The sequence below is a fragment of the Erinaceus europaeus genome, chromosome 8 (assembly GCF_950295315.1).
Source record: "Erinaceus europaeus chromosome 8, mEriEur2.1, whole genome shotgun sequence".
Lineage (NCBI taxonomy): Eukaryota > Metazoa > Chordata > Mammalia > Eulipotyphla > Erinaceidae > Erinaceus > Erinaceus europaeus.
In genome coordinates, this window is record NC_080169.1 from 30,332,285 (window position 1) to 30,348,728 (window position 16,444).

The 16,444-nt window shown below is 38.2% G+C and overlaps 1 protein-coding gene across 1 annotated transcript in view; it reads right to left on the reverse strand.

The window, feature by feature from the left end:
* DNAH11 (dynein axonemal heavy chain 11) overlaps positions 1-16,444 on the reverse strand; it is a 388,706-nt gene that overhangs the window by 151,758 nt on the left and 220,504 nt on the right. The window contains 5 exon segments of the mRNA XM_060196111.1: positions 6,046-6,188; positions 6,629-6,752; positions 9,930-10,092; positions 14,807-15,000; positions 15,253-15,414. Coding sequence (XP_060052094.1) covers positions 6,046-6,188; positions 6,629-6,752; positions 9,930-10,092; positions 14,807-15,000; positions 15,253-15,414 — 786 coding nt within the window.

A 16,444-nucleotide genomic window follows, 5' to 3' on the forward strand; every position in this document is an offset into this window, starting at 1 on the left:
TGGTTTATTCTATTTACTAGACCTCCTTTATATTGCTTAATTCCATCCAAAATGTCCTTTATATCCTGTAGCTCTGCTCAGTTTTCTTTTTGTCTTGTAACTCTGGTGAAATGATATCTGAGATCCTGAATTTGTGTTGGTATGTCATGATTAGATTCTTGAATTATAATCATAATAAGTCTTCTGAATTCAAACTTAGACATTTTTTCCAAATCTTCCTGTGCTTTAACAGTTGAATTTCCCATGTTCTAGCTAAGCATGGTTTCTGCTGTTCAACCAGCAGGTAAAGATGTGGCTATATTATTTATATGTCATGGTGGAGGAGGGAGTATCTTCTGTATAAGCTTGAGACAGAAGAGGTATTTGCTGCTTTGTTTCAGTCTGAACATGCTGCATAGTTTTAGCTTTTGACCAGACTATTCCCCACCTTCTAGGGCCAAGCCTGTTTTCTTCTGTATGTCTGTACCAAAATGACACCTGCTGCCAACTGCAGGCTGCTGACTCCCAGATCAAGCTATTTTTGTCTTGAAAGTTTGTCCTGAACTCCTTACCACTTGCAATTGCACCCACTTGCATCTCAGTGAATTCCTTCAAAAAACTGTGAGAACCTAGTTTTGTTTTAGATTTTCACTGCTTAATCTAGTTGTTGTGGACCTGATCTTATAGTTGCTGCTACTCCATGGTCACACCCCCTGAAAATCCCCAATAACTTTGTAACTTCATTTGCCTCTGTAAGGTCTGACAGCATCCTTTAATATGTGTTCATTCAATACAGTTTTTTTTTTTACATTTTTACTATTGTAAAATATGTACATATTGAAGATATTCATATTTTGCTTTTGAATATAATTATAGATTTTTACAGGTGCTTTAATATTTTTCTTTCCTCTTCTTTCAACAATGAAAGATCTCAATTTAGACAAAAAATTATATGTGGGATCCCAATAGGTAGCACCACATCTATTCACTCCCAGGGAGATAAGACAGGAGAAGCAGCTTCATCTCAGTTATTGATAACTACACTAAATTCTCTATCATAAACCTGTATTTCTTATCATAAATGTATTTCTCTCATTCTCTTTTCTCTCTTTCTCTAAATATATCAGTACAGTTAGGCATATACATTAGCAGGCAGGTAGACAGGCATCTTAAAACTAGGTCAAGAATTAGGATTTGGCACATACATTAAGTGTTCTTTGTCTTACAGTATCAGAAAGCTAGAAAGGAAGGCAAGAAAGGAAAGTTTGTAAGTTAATTAAAGTCACCAAGAGAAAAGATGAAGTAACACACTCTAGTTGTTAGATGTGAACTCTGTAGATAATGTACATACACAAATGTAAAGGAGGTAAGGGATTTGGCATTCATTCATTGGTTTATTTCAGGCAAAGCAAGGAATCACATATCTTACCATCATTAATGTGAACTGTCCTGTGAAATCTACAGGTCATGTTTTGCTAGCTTGCCCCTGCCTTCCAAATGGGAAGTGGCTTTGGGTGGTGAGCATGGGTAATGGGGTGGCAACTTCACATCAATTAACTTGACCTGCCAGGTGTGCTCACTAACCCTTGTATCACATTTAGCCTCCCAGGCTGTCCAGACAGGAACATTTGCAAAAAAGGAATCAGCTTATCAAAAAACTCTAGAGTTTTTAATATATTCTGTTGAAAGTCACATCGGAAAATAACAGAGAAATTGAGAATCCTTGAAAAGAAATTCTAGGGATTTGAGAGTAATATTTATGACTTGAAGAAAAAAGAGGCAGAAAAGTGACTCAGTAGTAGAGCACATATGAGATCTTGGGCTTGATCTCCAGCAAAACACATACACGCACACGCACACGCACACGCACACACACAATATGTGTGGGATACTAATGTTTCTAATAGAGTTGCAAACTAAGTGACAAGTATAAGACAAGGAGTGCCTGAGAAAGACATTCTACCTTTTGCTAGCATAATTTTAAAAAAACATTCTTTATTTTTTATTTGTGATTATAGTGGGTTACAAGATCATGAGATTACAGTGTATAGTTCCACACCTCATACACCACCATGATTCTTTGCTAGCATTAGACAACAAATATAATAAGACAAACGACAAAAGCGGGCTGGGCGGTAGTACACCTGGTTAAACACACGTTACCATGTCCAAAGACCCGGGTTCGAGCCCTTGCTCTCTACTTGGCAGGAGGGATGCTTCAAAAGTGGTGAAGCAGGTCTTCAGGTTTCTCTTTCTCTCTCTCTTTCTTCCTCTCTCTCTCTCTCTCCTCTTCCTCTTTCAAATTCTCTATCTAATAATATATGTATGTTAAAAGAAAAACAACAACAACAAAAACTGCCACAATGTCCTTTATACAATTTACCAGTGATTATTTTACTAGATAGATTGTTCAATTAGCAGTTGTTACAATGGAAGGAATAGATCCATGTCTAATGCCAAAATAAATTCTAGTTTATACCAAGGTAAACACTAAAAGATGAGACATTACAATTCTTAATCAACAATAAAAATGAACATAAAACTGATCTTGGATTTGGCAAGAAAAAGAAAAAAAGATCTAGCATTATACAAATCCAAAACTGGAGGCTAGGGAGACCACATACTGGTTATACAAAAGGCTTTCATGCCTGAAGCTCTGAGGTCTCAGGTTCAGTCCCCAGCACCATCATAAAACAGAGTGGAGCAATGATGGGGTTGGGTAGAGGAGAAAAACTTTTGTAGTTATATTTGTACTAAATGGATATTTACAAGTTCCAAGAGAAAAGTCATATATAATTATCTGAGCAGATGCTAAAAATGAATATAACAAGTAGATACATCATGTGCGCTTAACCCGCTGTGCCACCGCCTGGTCCCAGGGAGAAGTTTCAGTACTGTGTTGTCTGTTCTTCTTTGTCAAACTAGACCAGTAGCAGTGAATTGTGAGGCCCTAGCTCAACAAGACATTAACAAAATAAAATTTTCTGGGTAATGTTGATTCTGTTGCTTGGAGGAACAACCGTTGATAGAAATTTATACCGCCATTTCAAATTCTATTATTATATTCATTTCCCCACTTCATAAAAACTAAATCAAGTACAACACTGAGGAACTGGATACAACCCCTAGACTTGTTACAACATGGCATATACGTTCTTAGTCACATTTTTAACAGGGAGAAGATTCTTTGGTTAACAGAGCTTTAAATTCAGACCTTGTAACAACTGTCTGGATTGACTTATAATGATGTAGAATTTAAAATGGTAGGACACTGAAAAATCTGACAATAACTATGACTTAATCTCCATATTCCTGGCCAATGCCACTGCCCCATCCCCATTTTCATGTACTGTAAGTCTTGGGAGCAGCTGCAGATGCTGTTTCTAGTCTAGAAGGCCTGGAACACCAGGAGGAGGGGTAAAGCAGTAACTTCCTTCAGTTATCCCCCATTTCTATCTGAAGAAGCTTGAATTTTCTGTTTACATCATGTGTTCTCATTTCACATTTTACTAATGCTAAAAATAAACAAAGTAATTTAACCAAATATAAAATGAAATCTCCATTATCCCAAATGTTACCCACAAAAAATTAAAATTAAAACATTTCATTCTTATTTCTCTTATAACTTCAAGAGTTTGATATTTATGTATCTTTTTTATTTTTTAAAAATATTTATTTATTCATTTATTCCCTTTTGTTGCCCTTGTTTTATTGTAGTAGTTATTATTGTTGTTGTTGTTGTTGCTGTCTTTGTTGTTGGACAGGAGAGAGAGAAATGGAGAGAGGAGAGGAAGACAGAGAGGGGGGGAAGTAGACACCTGCAAAGCTGCTTCACAGACTCCCCTGCAGGTGGGGAGCTTGGGGCTCAAACTGAGATCCTTCCATCAGTGCTCGCACTTTGCGCCACCTGAGCTTAGCTTGCTGCACTACAGCCAGACTCCCCTACTTTTTTTTTTAATAGGATAGAGAATAATTGAGAGGGAAATGGAGAGGGACGCTTGCAGGTATTGCTTTCACGCTTGTGAAGCTCGCCCCCCTGCAAGTGGAGATTGCAGGCTTGAACCTGGGTTATTGGGAAGTGAAACGTGAGCTCAGCTAGGTGCATCACGGGCCCCCATTTCAAAAGTTCTAAAACCATATGGAACAAAAATATTGGAAAGAAGAAAACTTGCAACATTGGCTTTTCATATTAGAAGCAAATGCTGAAATCCTAAAGAAAACAAAAAGTACACACATAAACAAAAAACTCCTTTGCATCTGTCCACAGAATTCATAAATTGACTCCTGGCCATAAGTTTTCTTTGCTTTAAAAAAAAAATTATTACCACCAGAATTAACACTGGGGTTCGAAGCCAGCGCTATGAATCCACTGCTCCCTACAGCTATGATCCATTTTTCCCCCTTTCCTTTTTCTATTTTACATTTACTAGGACAGAGATAAATTAAGAGGGGGAGAAGATACAGAGATAAAAAAAAAAAAAAAAAACAACCAATACCTGCAGTCCTGCTTCACCACTCATGATGAGTTCCCCCTGCAAGTGGGGTGTGGGGACTCAAACTCAGGTCCTTGGGCTTGGTAATGTATGTGCTCAACTGTGTATGCTACTGACTGCCTCCTCAACCCCACCCCATGAGTTTTCTTAAGTCAAGTTTTACTGCTGCTTACTTGTTTACATTATGCATATACATTTTACATTAAAACAGAAGGTAGTCTCTATAGAGGAACCTTGCATTAAGCATTTTTTTATCTGAGTAATACACCACAATTACTTGCAGGGAAGTACTGACATAGTCACTTCCTTAATTCAAAACTCCTCCACTGTTCCCTTAATGATTTAAAACCCCTTTACCGCAGTCCAATTTACTTTCTTATAACCTGATACTCCCCATAGGAATTCTATCTTTTAGTCATCTAGAATCTCAAAATATGTACTGTGCAGTCTACCCTAACTTTCATACCTAGGCTCTCTTCTCTACCCAAAAGTCTTTCTCCAGTCTGTTGTTTTCCTGTGAATTCCAACCCATGTTCAACACATGACATCATTTCCCTAGGAGGTCTCACAGCTATTAGGAATGACACCTTGTTCCTCTATAATCCCATGGCAATATTAGCACTGGTCACATACTACAATTATTTGCAGGGTTCCTTTCTCCTATGAAAAGGTACAGAATGCCCTAAACTTGTTGCCAACTAAGATCAAATATTAATATTAGTCTTGACTCCTGTGTATCTAAAAAAAAGTACACCTTTTAATTGCTTGTGATAAGACTGATTTTTGTGGATCTTTGGAAAGAGAGAATGGCTTGTCTATAAACTATCAAGTGAATTGAAAGAGTGGTGAAAAACATCTAAGAATAAAAATATTTTTATGTGCTATGGCAATGATGCTGTTATTAAGAAGTATTATTGTGTTTCTTCTGGTTATTTTCTGCCTATAAATATCAACAAATTTTTCTAAGTCATTGTGCTTCTGCTTATTACTATTACATTCTTTTCAGAGCTGTGTCTTAGTGAGTGTTCTATATTTTTGCTTTTGTAGTTTTACTTTTTAAATTTTGCTGAAATGAATATATGTCTGTTTTTTTTTAGAAAGCAATCAAAAATAGGCAAAGTAAATATATCTAAGGGCTAGGGGCCAGGTGGTGGCATTACAGTGTGCAAGGACCCAGGTTCAAGCTCCTGGTCCCCATCTGTAGGGAGAAAGCTTCTTGAGTGGTGAAGTAGGAGCTGCAGGTGTCTCTCTGTTCTTTCCCTCTCTACTACCCACTCCTACCTCAATTTCTGTCTAATCCAATAATAAGTAATAAAATTTTAAAAATGTACACAGGTCACACCCAACTCAATAGAGGATCACACTGTCTGGTCAATACAAGACTTGTGTGGGTTAGTATCACAAACAAATTTAGTTAGGTAACCAATAGACATGGGCATATGAAAATGCAAATAATCTTACAAAAGGAATGGCTGAAATTCACACTTAAAACATGGTTTGTGAAATAGAATTATTTCATAGTCCCACTAGTAGGTTTTAAAATAATATGTTAGTAAAATCACATGCTTCTTACTTTGAGCTGTAGTCGCACCCTGGCCAAAAAGAATTTCCAGCAGTTTTCTCTGGAGTCTACCATGCCCAGACTACGAACTTCATTTCGAAGTCCAGAAATTATCTTGTCCATGTCTTCATCACTGAACAGATCAGGGATTTCTCCTGTCCACAAAAAGTAAGTGGGATCACTGAAAGACTACTATGATTTTAATATTAGGGCTGTAAAGTGCCTAAACCATTAAAAAATACTAAGTTCACCTTTATGGTAAGCTTTTAGTTTGAAATCAGAAATCACTATTTTTTATTTTCTTTTACATTTATGTCACACAGAATGCTGAGGATGGGTTATAACAAACACATCCCCACTGAGTCCCTACTTGTCAAGATAACATTGATCTACTGAAGGTCCCTCCAAGATACTTCATAGCCAAAAACAGACAAAGAAAGTAATACACCTCAAATTAGGTAGGTTTATAGGCTTCTTCCCAAAGACTGCCCCAGCAAACATCACAAAGACAAATTATCTCTCTTTAAAGTTCACAGAAACTACAGATAATTTGTCATTGGGGAAGATACTTCAAGAGATGTGTTGGTTTAATCACCTGATGCCAGCAAGTCATTAATCAGCACAAGAAAGCTCTCATCTAGAACCTGGGCATCTGTCAGCAGGAAAACGGTGGGCATGTTCCTGGCTCCGATTCTGATGTACAAATTGGCAAGGTCTACCTGTAAGGAAAGGAGGTCATCATTTATGCTTTGCTGAAATGCTCTTGCGCTGGTGGGAGGAATTTGAGGCGCTATAACATGAGAGCACTGTGTTGCACTTTTCCTCTGCTCACATATTTTTTCCCTCTTGGTGGCACTATTACAGAGGTGAACAGGATGGCATTACCTACATTTCTGTCTTATACTAAGGAGTATCATGCTGGTAGTTTAATGGAGTACAGGGATGACAAAAAGCTACAGATGGACAACTCCCTTTTAACAGACTGAAAATGAATTCTATGTTGCCTTTGTCAATCAACTCAGTGAAAATATTGGTAAGTTATAAGTTTTGATCATTTCAGTAATAGTTGATTTATTTTATTTTTTTATTATTTGGGGCCTGGTGGTGGTGCACCAGATTGAACACACATTACTATTTGTAAGGCTCCAGGTTCAAACCTTAAGTCTCCAACTACAGGGGAGAAGCTTCATGAGTGGTGAAGCAGTGCTGCAGGTATCTCTGCTTTTCTTCCTATGCCTCTTAATTTTGAAATTTCTTTCTAGCCTATCAAGTAAAAAGAAAGAAAATAAGAAAAAAGGAAAGCATGACTTCTAGGAGTATGAGACTCATCTTGAAGGCACCAAGCTCCAGTGGTAACCGTGTTGGAAATAAAAATAATTTTTTATACATTACTTTATTTAAAACATTTTTAATTTAATTTATTATTGGATAGAAACAGAAAGAAACAGAGAGGGGAAGGGGAACATAGAGGGAGAGAGACACCTGCCACTCTACTTCACCACTCATGAAGCTTTTCTCCTGTAGGTGAGGACCAGAGGCTTGATCCCAGGTCCTTGTGCACCATAGTGTGTGTGCTTAACCATATGTGCCATGGCCTGGCACGTAATTCTTTATTTTAATGACAGCACTGCTCAGCTGGATTATGTTGGTGCAGAGGATTGAACCTGGCACCTCTGAACCTCAAGCATGAAAGTCTTTTGCATAGCTATTATGCTTTTCTCCTCATCCTGTGAACAGATAAGTTTGGCTATTTACTTCTGTCATTTTGCTTAATAATACTGAAATCAGTTGATCTAGTTTTGAGGTTTAAAAGAATACCACAAACTCTGAACTATTATTTTGTAAGTATTATTGTGATTAAAGAGTAAAATTTTGGGGTCTGTACAGAGATGGTGAGGTTACACAGGCTCCTGTGCTGAATATGGGGCCTGCATCAAATCGATGGGGTTTACAGTTAACAATATTTATATATTTTCCCTATATTTGGGAGCTACTCTCTGTCCTGATCCAGCTTTATAGTCCTATTTCCAACTCTGACACGATCTCCCCAGACAATACCTTTTGCCCACCTGCATGTTAGATGTCGGACTCAGGCAAAACATAGTGAAGTCAGGAGTCGGGTGGTAGCAGCAGGTTAAGCGCACTTGGTGCAAAGCGCAAGGACTGGAGTAAGGATCCCGGTTCGAGCCCCCAGCTCTCCACCTGCAGCGGAGTTGCTTCACAGGCAGTGAAGCAGGTCTGCATGTGTCTTTCTCTTCACCCCTCTGCCTTCCCCTCCTCTCTCCATTTCTCTCTGTCCTATCCAACAACAACAACATCAATAACAATGATAATAATAACCACAACAATGGTAAAACCACCAGGGTAACAAAAGGGAAAAAATGGCCTCCAGGAGCAGTGGATTTGTGGTGCAGGGACCTAGCCCCGGCAACAACCCTGGAGGCAAAAAAAAAAAAGTGAAGTCATGGGTTCCTTGGAATATACCTAAATAGACCTACTAGCCTTTTCTAAAATAGAGACCCCAAATCTCATCTGCTATAGTCTTACCTTTATATTCCTGATTATTAAACAATTCATTCTGTTTTATATCTTAATGCTTTTTCAGCCACCAAGTTGCAGATGTCAACCTGACTCCAATGGACAGATGACCTCACCAATGTACTCTAGAACCCCACCTCTCCAGAGCCCTGCCCCCATTAGGGTAAGACAGAAATAGGCTGGGAGTATGGATCAACTTGTCAATGCCCATGTTCAGTGGAGAAGCAATTGCAGAAGCCAGACCTTCTACCTTCTGTACCCCATGATCCTGGGTCCATATTCCCTCAGGTTAAAGAAGAGGAAACTTCCAATGGAGGGGATAGGATACAAAACTCTGGTGGTAGGAATTGTGTGGAATTGTACCCTTCTTATCCTATGGTCTTGCCAATAATTATTAAATCAATAAAAAATGGATCTGAAAATAGCTCATTTGGAATAATGTACTGCTTTGCCATGTTTGTGACCCAGGTTCAAACGCTGTTCCCACTGCATGAAAGAAAACTTTAGTGCTATGGTTGATCTCTCTCTCTCTCTCTCTGCCTACATCTAAAATATATAAATATACCTTTAAAATAAAAGTAGGAAGTAAGGTGGTAGCACAGCTGGTTAAGCACATGTGGCATAAAGCACAAGGACTGGCTTAAGGATCCTGGTTCAAGCCCACCTGCAGGGGAGTTGCTTCACAGGTGGTGAAACAGGTCTGCAGGTGTCCTTCTCTCCCCCTCTGTCTTCCCTTTCTCTCTCCATTTCTCTCTGTCTTATTCAACAACAACATCAATAACAACAATAGTAATAACTACAACAATAAAACAGCAAAGGCAACAAAAGGGAATGAATAAACAAACATTTAAAAATAAAAGTAAAAAAATTAAAACACCCAAGAGCTTCTTGAATGCATTCTTGATTGAATTTTATTTCCATATTCTTATCAATAGTGGAGAAAACTTGTTAACCATTTTAAAGGCATGCATTCCTTTTATTCTTTTTTTTTCTGTGTCCTTTCTTTGTTTTCCCTTTTTACCATCATCTAGAAGTAGTAATAGTGTTGAATATCAAACATAAGGAGATAGATTCAAAGGCAAAGACATATTTCTGTAAGCAAGTATTTAGTAGAACATTGTTCTGAGGAAGGCCTATAGGTTTATATACTTCTAACCCTATAAAAACTTACAGAAATTTGATATTGCTAATTTGACCATAAAGAAGAAACAGATGGAGGTAACTAAGTCTTCTAAAGAGCTTTTCCTCTTATTCCCATGGGTGGGGAAGGCTTGTCTAGATCTGAGAGCCAGCCAACATGGCCACATCACCAGCTGACTTTTTTTTTTTCCATCAGACTAACAGAGAAAAGGACTCACTCGCAGTTCTTGGATTCCAAAGCATTCAGTCAGAGTGATCTGAAAGACTTCAAGGCTGCAAATGTAAGCGGCCAGCCTAGACAAGCTCTGCTTCCCACTGCCGCCCACGCCAATCAACAGAGCACAGCCCTGTGGGGTTCGGAGGATTCGGCTGATGCGACACCTGGTGAGAGAAGACAGACCCCCCATAAGCGTGAAATTAAAAGAGTCCCAGGAAGGATATTTGTTGTATTTTAAAAATATTTTTAACACATGTTCTAATTTTCACTTTAGTCTATGGCCATACCACCCTGAACACTCCCAATCTTTAATTTTTACTTCAACCCTTTAGTCCCTGTTCATTTATTTCTCCAATAAAGATGCTGCCTACATCTGCTCTCACACTCTCTCTTAATAAACTGTCTTGGGCTAATAATATCTTGGTGCCTCTGATTGCTTTACTATTCTCCACCAAAACTCAAGAAAAAAAGCATATGGAAGGCCCTTTATCTAAGTGTTATCTTCCTTTGTTTTAATTATCAAGATTCCAACTGCATATCAGCATGTATGAATTAGGACACCAAAGGAGAAAAGTCCTTGAGACAAACTTTATCTATAAAATTACTTTGGAAGGAATAGTTTGGTTTAGACCATCAAACATCTTACATGTGATCTATTTCATACCGATTAAACACTTGCCTCTTTGTGATTATTTCTTTTGCACTAAAACTTAAACTGTGCTTTAGGAACTCTAGAAACTCTCATTCTCTCTCTTTTTTCTCTCTCACTCCTTCCATCTACCTCTAGAGAAAAGGAGAAGAGGAGCAGGACCTAGGGAGGGATAGAGGAAGACTTAAAGGAGGAGGAGAATTAGAACAACAACACAAAAATGTTATTGCATGGACAACCACCAAATGCAATAAACTGAATACCATGAGGTTTGCTCTGAGTTACTTTTTTGAGATGAATTTAAACCTCAGGACTTGAGAGATATACACAGCTTTTTTTTTTTTTTTTTTTTAAGGGCATTTTTACAGAAATGCAGTTGAGGTCACTTATACCAGAACCAGTAGTAGTGAGCAATTCCTGGAAACCTGAAATGACTGAAAAGACAGGTTATTTTTATAAGCTCAGCCATCTCATTTAAGTCTTACTTTACTTGACCATATAGGAAAAATTGCATAGAGACAGCTGCAAGATTACTCTGACACAAGTGAAATCCCAAGTTACAAAGCAGGTTATTTCATTTCATTCCATCTATGCTTTGAGCTTTTATTTTATGAGGTTCTCTAGGTGACAAAGTTTCTCACAATATTCAAGGACATACTCTTTAATCAGTGCTAATGCTAAGTAAACCAGTTTCTAGCTCATAAACCTTGATCAAAGAAACAGTCTGTCCGGGAGTCGGGCTGTAGTGCAGCGGGTTAAGCGCAGGTGGCGCAAAGCACAAGGACGGACATAAGGATCCCGGTTCGAACCCCGGCTCCCCACCTGCAGGGGAGTCGCTTCACAGGCGGTGAAGCAGGTCTGCAGGTGTCTGTCTTTCTCTCCTCCTCTCTGTCTTCCCCTCCTCTCTCCATTTCTCTCTGTCCTATCCAACAACGACAACAACAATAATAACTACAACAATAAAAAAACAACAAGGGCAACAAAAGGGAATAAATAAAATAAATATTAAAAAAAAAAAAAAAGAAACAGTCTGTCCTCTTAAAGACCACCAAGAACTCCATGCTGAAGGATTTGTATGGGAAGACTGTTTCCCTCAGGGTCAGTGGTAGTTTCTTTCTTTCTTTCCTTTTATCTGAGCCATAGCATACACATGTAATTTATACTAACCCAACTATTCACAGAAACAGTATCATTAATTGTTCATTTAACACAGCTATCATGGATTCTAAGTAAAATGTACTTTGTTTATATATTCACAGATCAATAAATCCAATACATGCTTGTAGTAACTTATGACTAAAAGGAATTATTTTTTCTTTATGGGACTATTAATGGATTACAGTACAGTTGTTGAGACAGGTACAATTTCTCATCTCTATGCTTAAGTGTCTGCAAAACACTTTCACCCCTGATTTGGTCCTTTTCCACCATCATGCACAAAGGATCTCACCCCCAGGCCCTTCCGTCCTCGTCCTTCACCAGAGTCCTTTGCATTAGTGGAATACATTGCACCCACTGCAAATTTTACTTCGTGTTTTCCCTTTTCTGTCATTCCTAAAGTGGTTACTGAAGTTCTTCTTAGGCACCTGGAATAAATATTTTAAGGAGTAACCCCTCCAAAAACTGAAACCTCTCTCCCTTTTTCTCTTTTTTTCATGATTTGAGTTGCCATCCTCCCACTTCTCAAAGATAACCACATAGTTCTCTTAAGTCTTAGAAAAGCTTGCCTGCTTCTTTTTCTTTATTTATTTTCTTTGTTTTTTTCTTTTTCTTTTTGCAAGTTCAAATGAGTCAGGTCTCTAGATTCCACATATGAGTATAAACATCTAGTAGTTGTCTTTCATCTCTTCATTTATTTTTCTAAGAGCAACTACTTCTAGTCCCATCTATTTTGTCCCAAAGTATACAATAGTATTTTTTGATTGTAGAATAGTATTTCATAGAATATCTGTCCCATAATTTATTTAGTCAGTCATCTTTTGATGGGTATTTAGGCTGCTTCCAATTTTTGGCTAATATAAATAATGTACATATGAAAACAGAAGTGCATATGTCCCTAACAATTAGTGTTTGAATATCCACTGGATAAATGCCTAATAGTGGTATTGAGGAGTCTTATCTGTCTATTTTGTATCTCCTTGCCTCCTCTTTGTATATGAATGAAAGAAAGAATTGGGATCAGAGGCTGCTCATTGGTACTGGACTACTGTGAGGCACTGAGTTAACTCCCTGGTGCCACATTAAAAAACCAAAAACCACTTATTCTAGTTAAAGAAAATACCCTGGGGGGTTATTCTGCTATTAAGGTCTAGCCATGCCTCTACATTCATGTCACAATCTCTCTCCCATTTTTCTCTATGCTATAACTGCATTGATCCTTCCTGGTTTTAAACAATAAGGTGTTTGGTCATAGGAAGCAAAGAAACAAACAAAAAGCTATCCCTCTACTGAGAAAGTTCATTCTCCAAATATTTCCATGCTTAGCTCCTGCATATCATTTCAGTGTCACCTCAGGGGAGGTAGCTAGGTGGTAGAGCACTGAGTGTGAAACTGCTCAATCTCCAGAATCAAATAAAAGATAAAATTATACTCTAGTCTCTCCCTTCCCATCTCACATACACAACTAAAATACAGATAAACTGTTTAGATCTGCTTTGAATGTCAACCTTCTCATAGCTAGAAAATGAATTTCTCAGATCAACATATTTCATTTCTCAGTATGAAATTCATCAATTTCTGATATTTTTTCTGAGTGTATTTTTATGTTTCTTTAAATATATTTTTTAATTTTTTTATATTTATTTTCCCTTTTGTTGCCCTTATTGTTTTTCATTGTTGTTGCAGTTATTATTGTTGTTGTTGATGTTGTCGTTGTTAGATAGGTCAGAGAGAAATGGAGAGAGGAGGGGAAGACAGAGAGGGGGAGAGAAAGACAGATACCTGCAGACCTGCTTCACCACCTGTGAAGCGACTCCCCTGAAGGTGGGGAGCCGGGCGCTCCAACCGGGATTCTTACACTAGTCCTTGTGTTTTGCACCACGTGTGCTTAACCCGCTGTGCTACCACCCGACTCCCTCTTAAAATATTTCTTAATGATAAAGAGAACCAGAGCATCACTCTGGCACATTCAACGCTGGAGATCAAACTCAGTACCTCAGGCATGTAAGTCCAGAGCTCCAGTCACTGTACCACCACCTAGGCTGCATGCTCATATTATCCTAAAAGGTCCATCTGAGCCACTAGAAATAAGCTCAACTACAGAAGAGACTGGACTCTCTTGTTTGCTGCAGTATCCTAGAGCCTGGAACAATGTCTGACAGCTGGACTGCTACAGAAAGCTGCCTATTCTGTGCACAAGGTGCAATGTAGATGGTGATTCAAGAGCCCTGTCATTTAAGCTTTGTAGCGGAACAGGGGCATTATTCTAACTTATTTTCAAGGAAATATACCCTCTGGATCAACCTGCCAATGTCCATAAGAGAAGCAATTACAGAAGCCAGAACTCCCACCTTCTGCACCCTAAAAAGAATTTTGGTTCATACTCCCAGTGACAGATAAATGATAGGAGTGGAAAGATGACCAGAGGGCTCTGAACTCCAACTCCATCAGGAGACAAAAGGAAAGAGAGAAGAGGAAAAAGTATGAACATCTGGAAATAGTAATAGATGTAGGTGTGACTTGGAAAGGAATAAAAGATGGGTCCATGGGGGGAAATGGGCAAATATAAACAAATATGGTTGTAGAAATAATAGTTAACCCATATCTACAACATTGGGAGAACTGCTGTAGCTTCCAATGGAGGGAATGGGGACACAGAACTCTGATGGTGGGAACGGAGTGGATTCCTCATTTTTTAATACTCTTAACTAGTCAGCCCCTAGTGAAATAATAAGAATTATGGCTGTGGACTGTGAGAACTTGTCAGGAGTCTGGGCACAGAACTTTGGTGGTGGGTGTGGTGTGGAGCTATACCCTTATAATCTTATAACCTTGAAAACCATTATTAAATCACTAATAAAAATTTTAAAAAAATAATTTGAAAAAGGAAATTGTGACTGCGATAGCATTTCGGGAGTAATGCAGCTATATTATTAAGAATGTGACTTAATAATGACAGTTTCATACTGTATGGCAAACAATAGATAAGAACTGATAGAGAATGAAAAGATTTATTGAAAAACATCTGTGAACAGTCATTTTTTCAGAAGCATCACAACTAGCCAACTCACACGTGTTGCATGGCATCTTCAAATAAAACGAGGTGCATGGCAGCATTTAGTTCATTGTAGCTATCCAACATTTCTGTAAGAGTGGTCTTCAGCACCTCCCAGTCCTTCACTGGCATGTAACAAGGGTCTTCCTCTCCATTAGCAAAATGGCAATAAATGAGAGGCTCTTGAAGTAGCACATTACTATCTACACCCTGCAAGGGAAGGAAGAGAATAATATGCTTTATGAACTACCCAGAATGTTTCTTCTGGAGACAGAGAGGCTTCTCAAGGCAAAAGCCTACAGACCAATGCATGAGTTGGGATGTCCCCGAGCATAGACCAAGTACATACCGGAATCTCAGCTATTTAGTACAAAGTTCTTATATCCTTCCTTATCTAACTTCTGCCTCAATATTAGTTGGTACCAAAAGCAAACACTGATATTCTGATATCCACATACTTACTTCAAAACATTTATTAGCAGTTTCTAGCAATTTTCTCTGAAACAAATCACAGTCCTTTTTGTCTACCAGTTTGTCTCCATAAACACGAGATGATTCGTGCAACCACAGACGTATTAAATCGTTTGGAACCTGTAAACATTCAGGAGACGCAAACAAAATCCCCTGCAACACAAAAGGAAAATAAAACTTCAAGGACCAATAGTATCCTGAGATAATAGATCTTTAACATTTTAAAAAAATGTATGCTGAACTGAGCAATTTATTGAATTAAAGCAAGTGTCTCAGAACTGGTTATCTGTCAAGTCTTCCAATTAAGCTTATTTGATCAAAGTGCAGATGAAAGTCACAGAATCATAGTTTATTTATTTTTTAATTCAATAAACCTTTGATGACTGTTTATTGATCCCCTTCACTGCACAGATGAATATGAGACCAAAAACAAATCCCCTACATTCATATTCATGGGGAGACCTGGGACGAGCTCCAGAACATTTGGATTTTATCCTCAGTCAACAATGCCCATTGATATTTTGGACTCAAAGAGACCCACTTATCAAATAGCAAGTTGGTTTCTTCTGGATTCAAAGAAACTATGGAGAGGAGAGTGCTATGGAGAATTAGCGGCAATATGCTAAACAATTATTTGATGATGTCAGGTGTAGCAGACAGGCAGGATGTGGAGGATGACAGACAGGCCGATCTCTCATCGAATGCCACCTGTGGCCTTTTTTCAGATTTAAAAATAAAAACAGCTCTTAATACTTTATTGATCATAGTCTTTCAGGTAGATGTTAGAAATACAGAGAGGAACAAGAATGGTTCATCTCCTTGGGAAACTGTCTAGCTATCAGGTGGTTTCACATGTGTGGAATCTAGGAATGGATATACAACTTGAAAAAAAAAAAAACCAATACAGAAACAAGCAAACTGTTTCTAAGACTTGTGAGAAATATGGTGGTGGGACAATCTTTAGGAGTTTGGAAGGTGGGTGGGGATACATAACTTTGCTGGTGGGTGTGGTATGGAACTATACCCCATAATCTTATCATTTTGTGACCTATTAATCACAAAAAATGGAAACTAAAGTAATATCCTAAAAAAAAAAAAAAGGAAACTGTTGTCCAGTGTGATGTTACAGTTTTGAGGTAGTTGTGAAGTGATTTCAGGAAAGAATGTGATCAAAATATTTAGA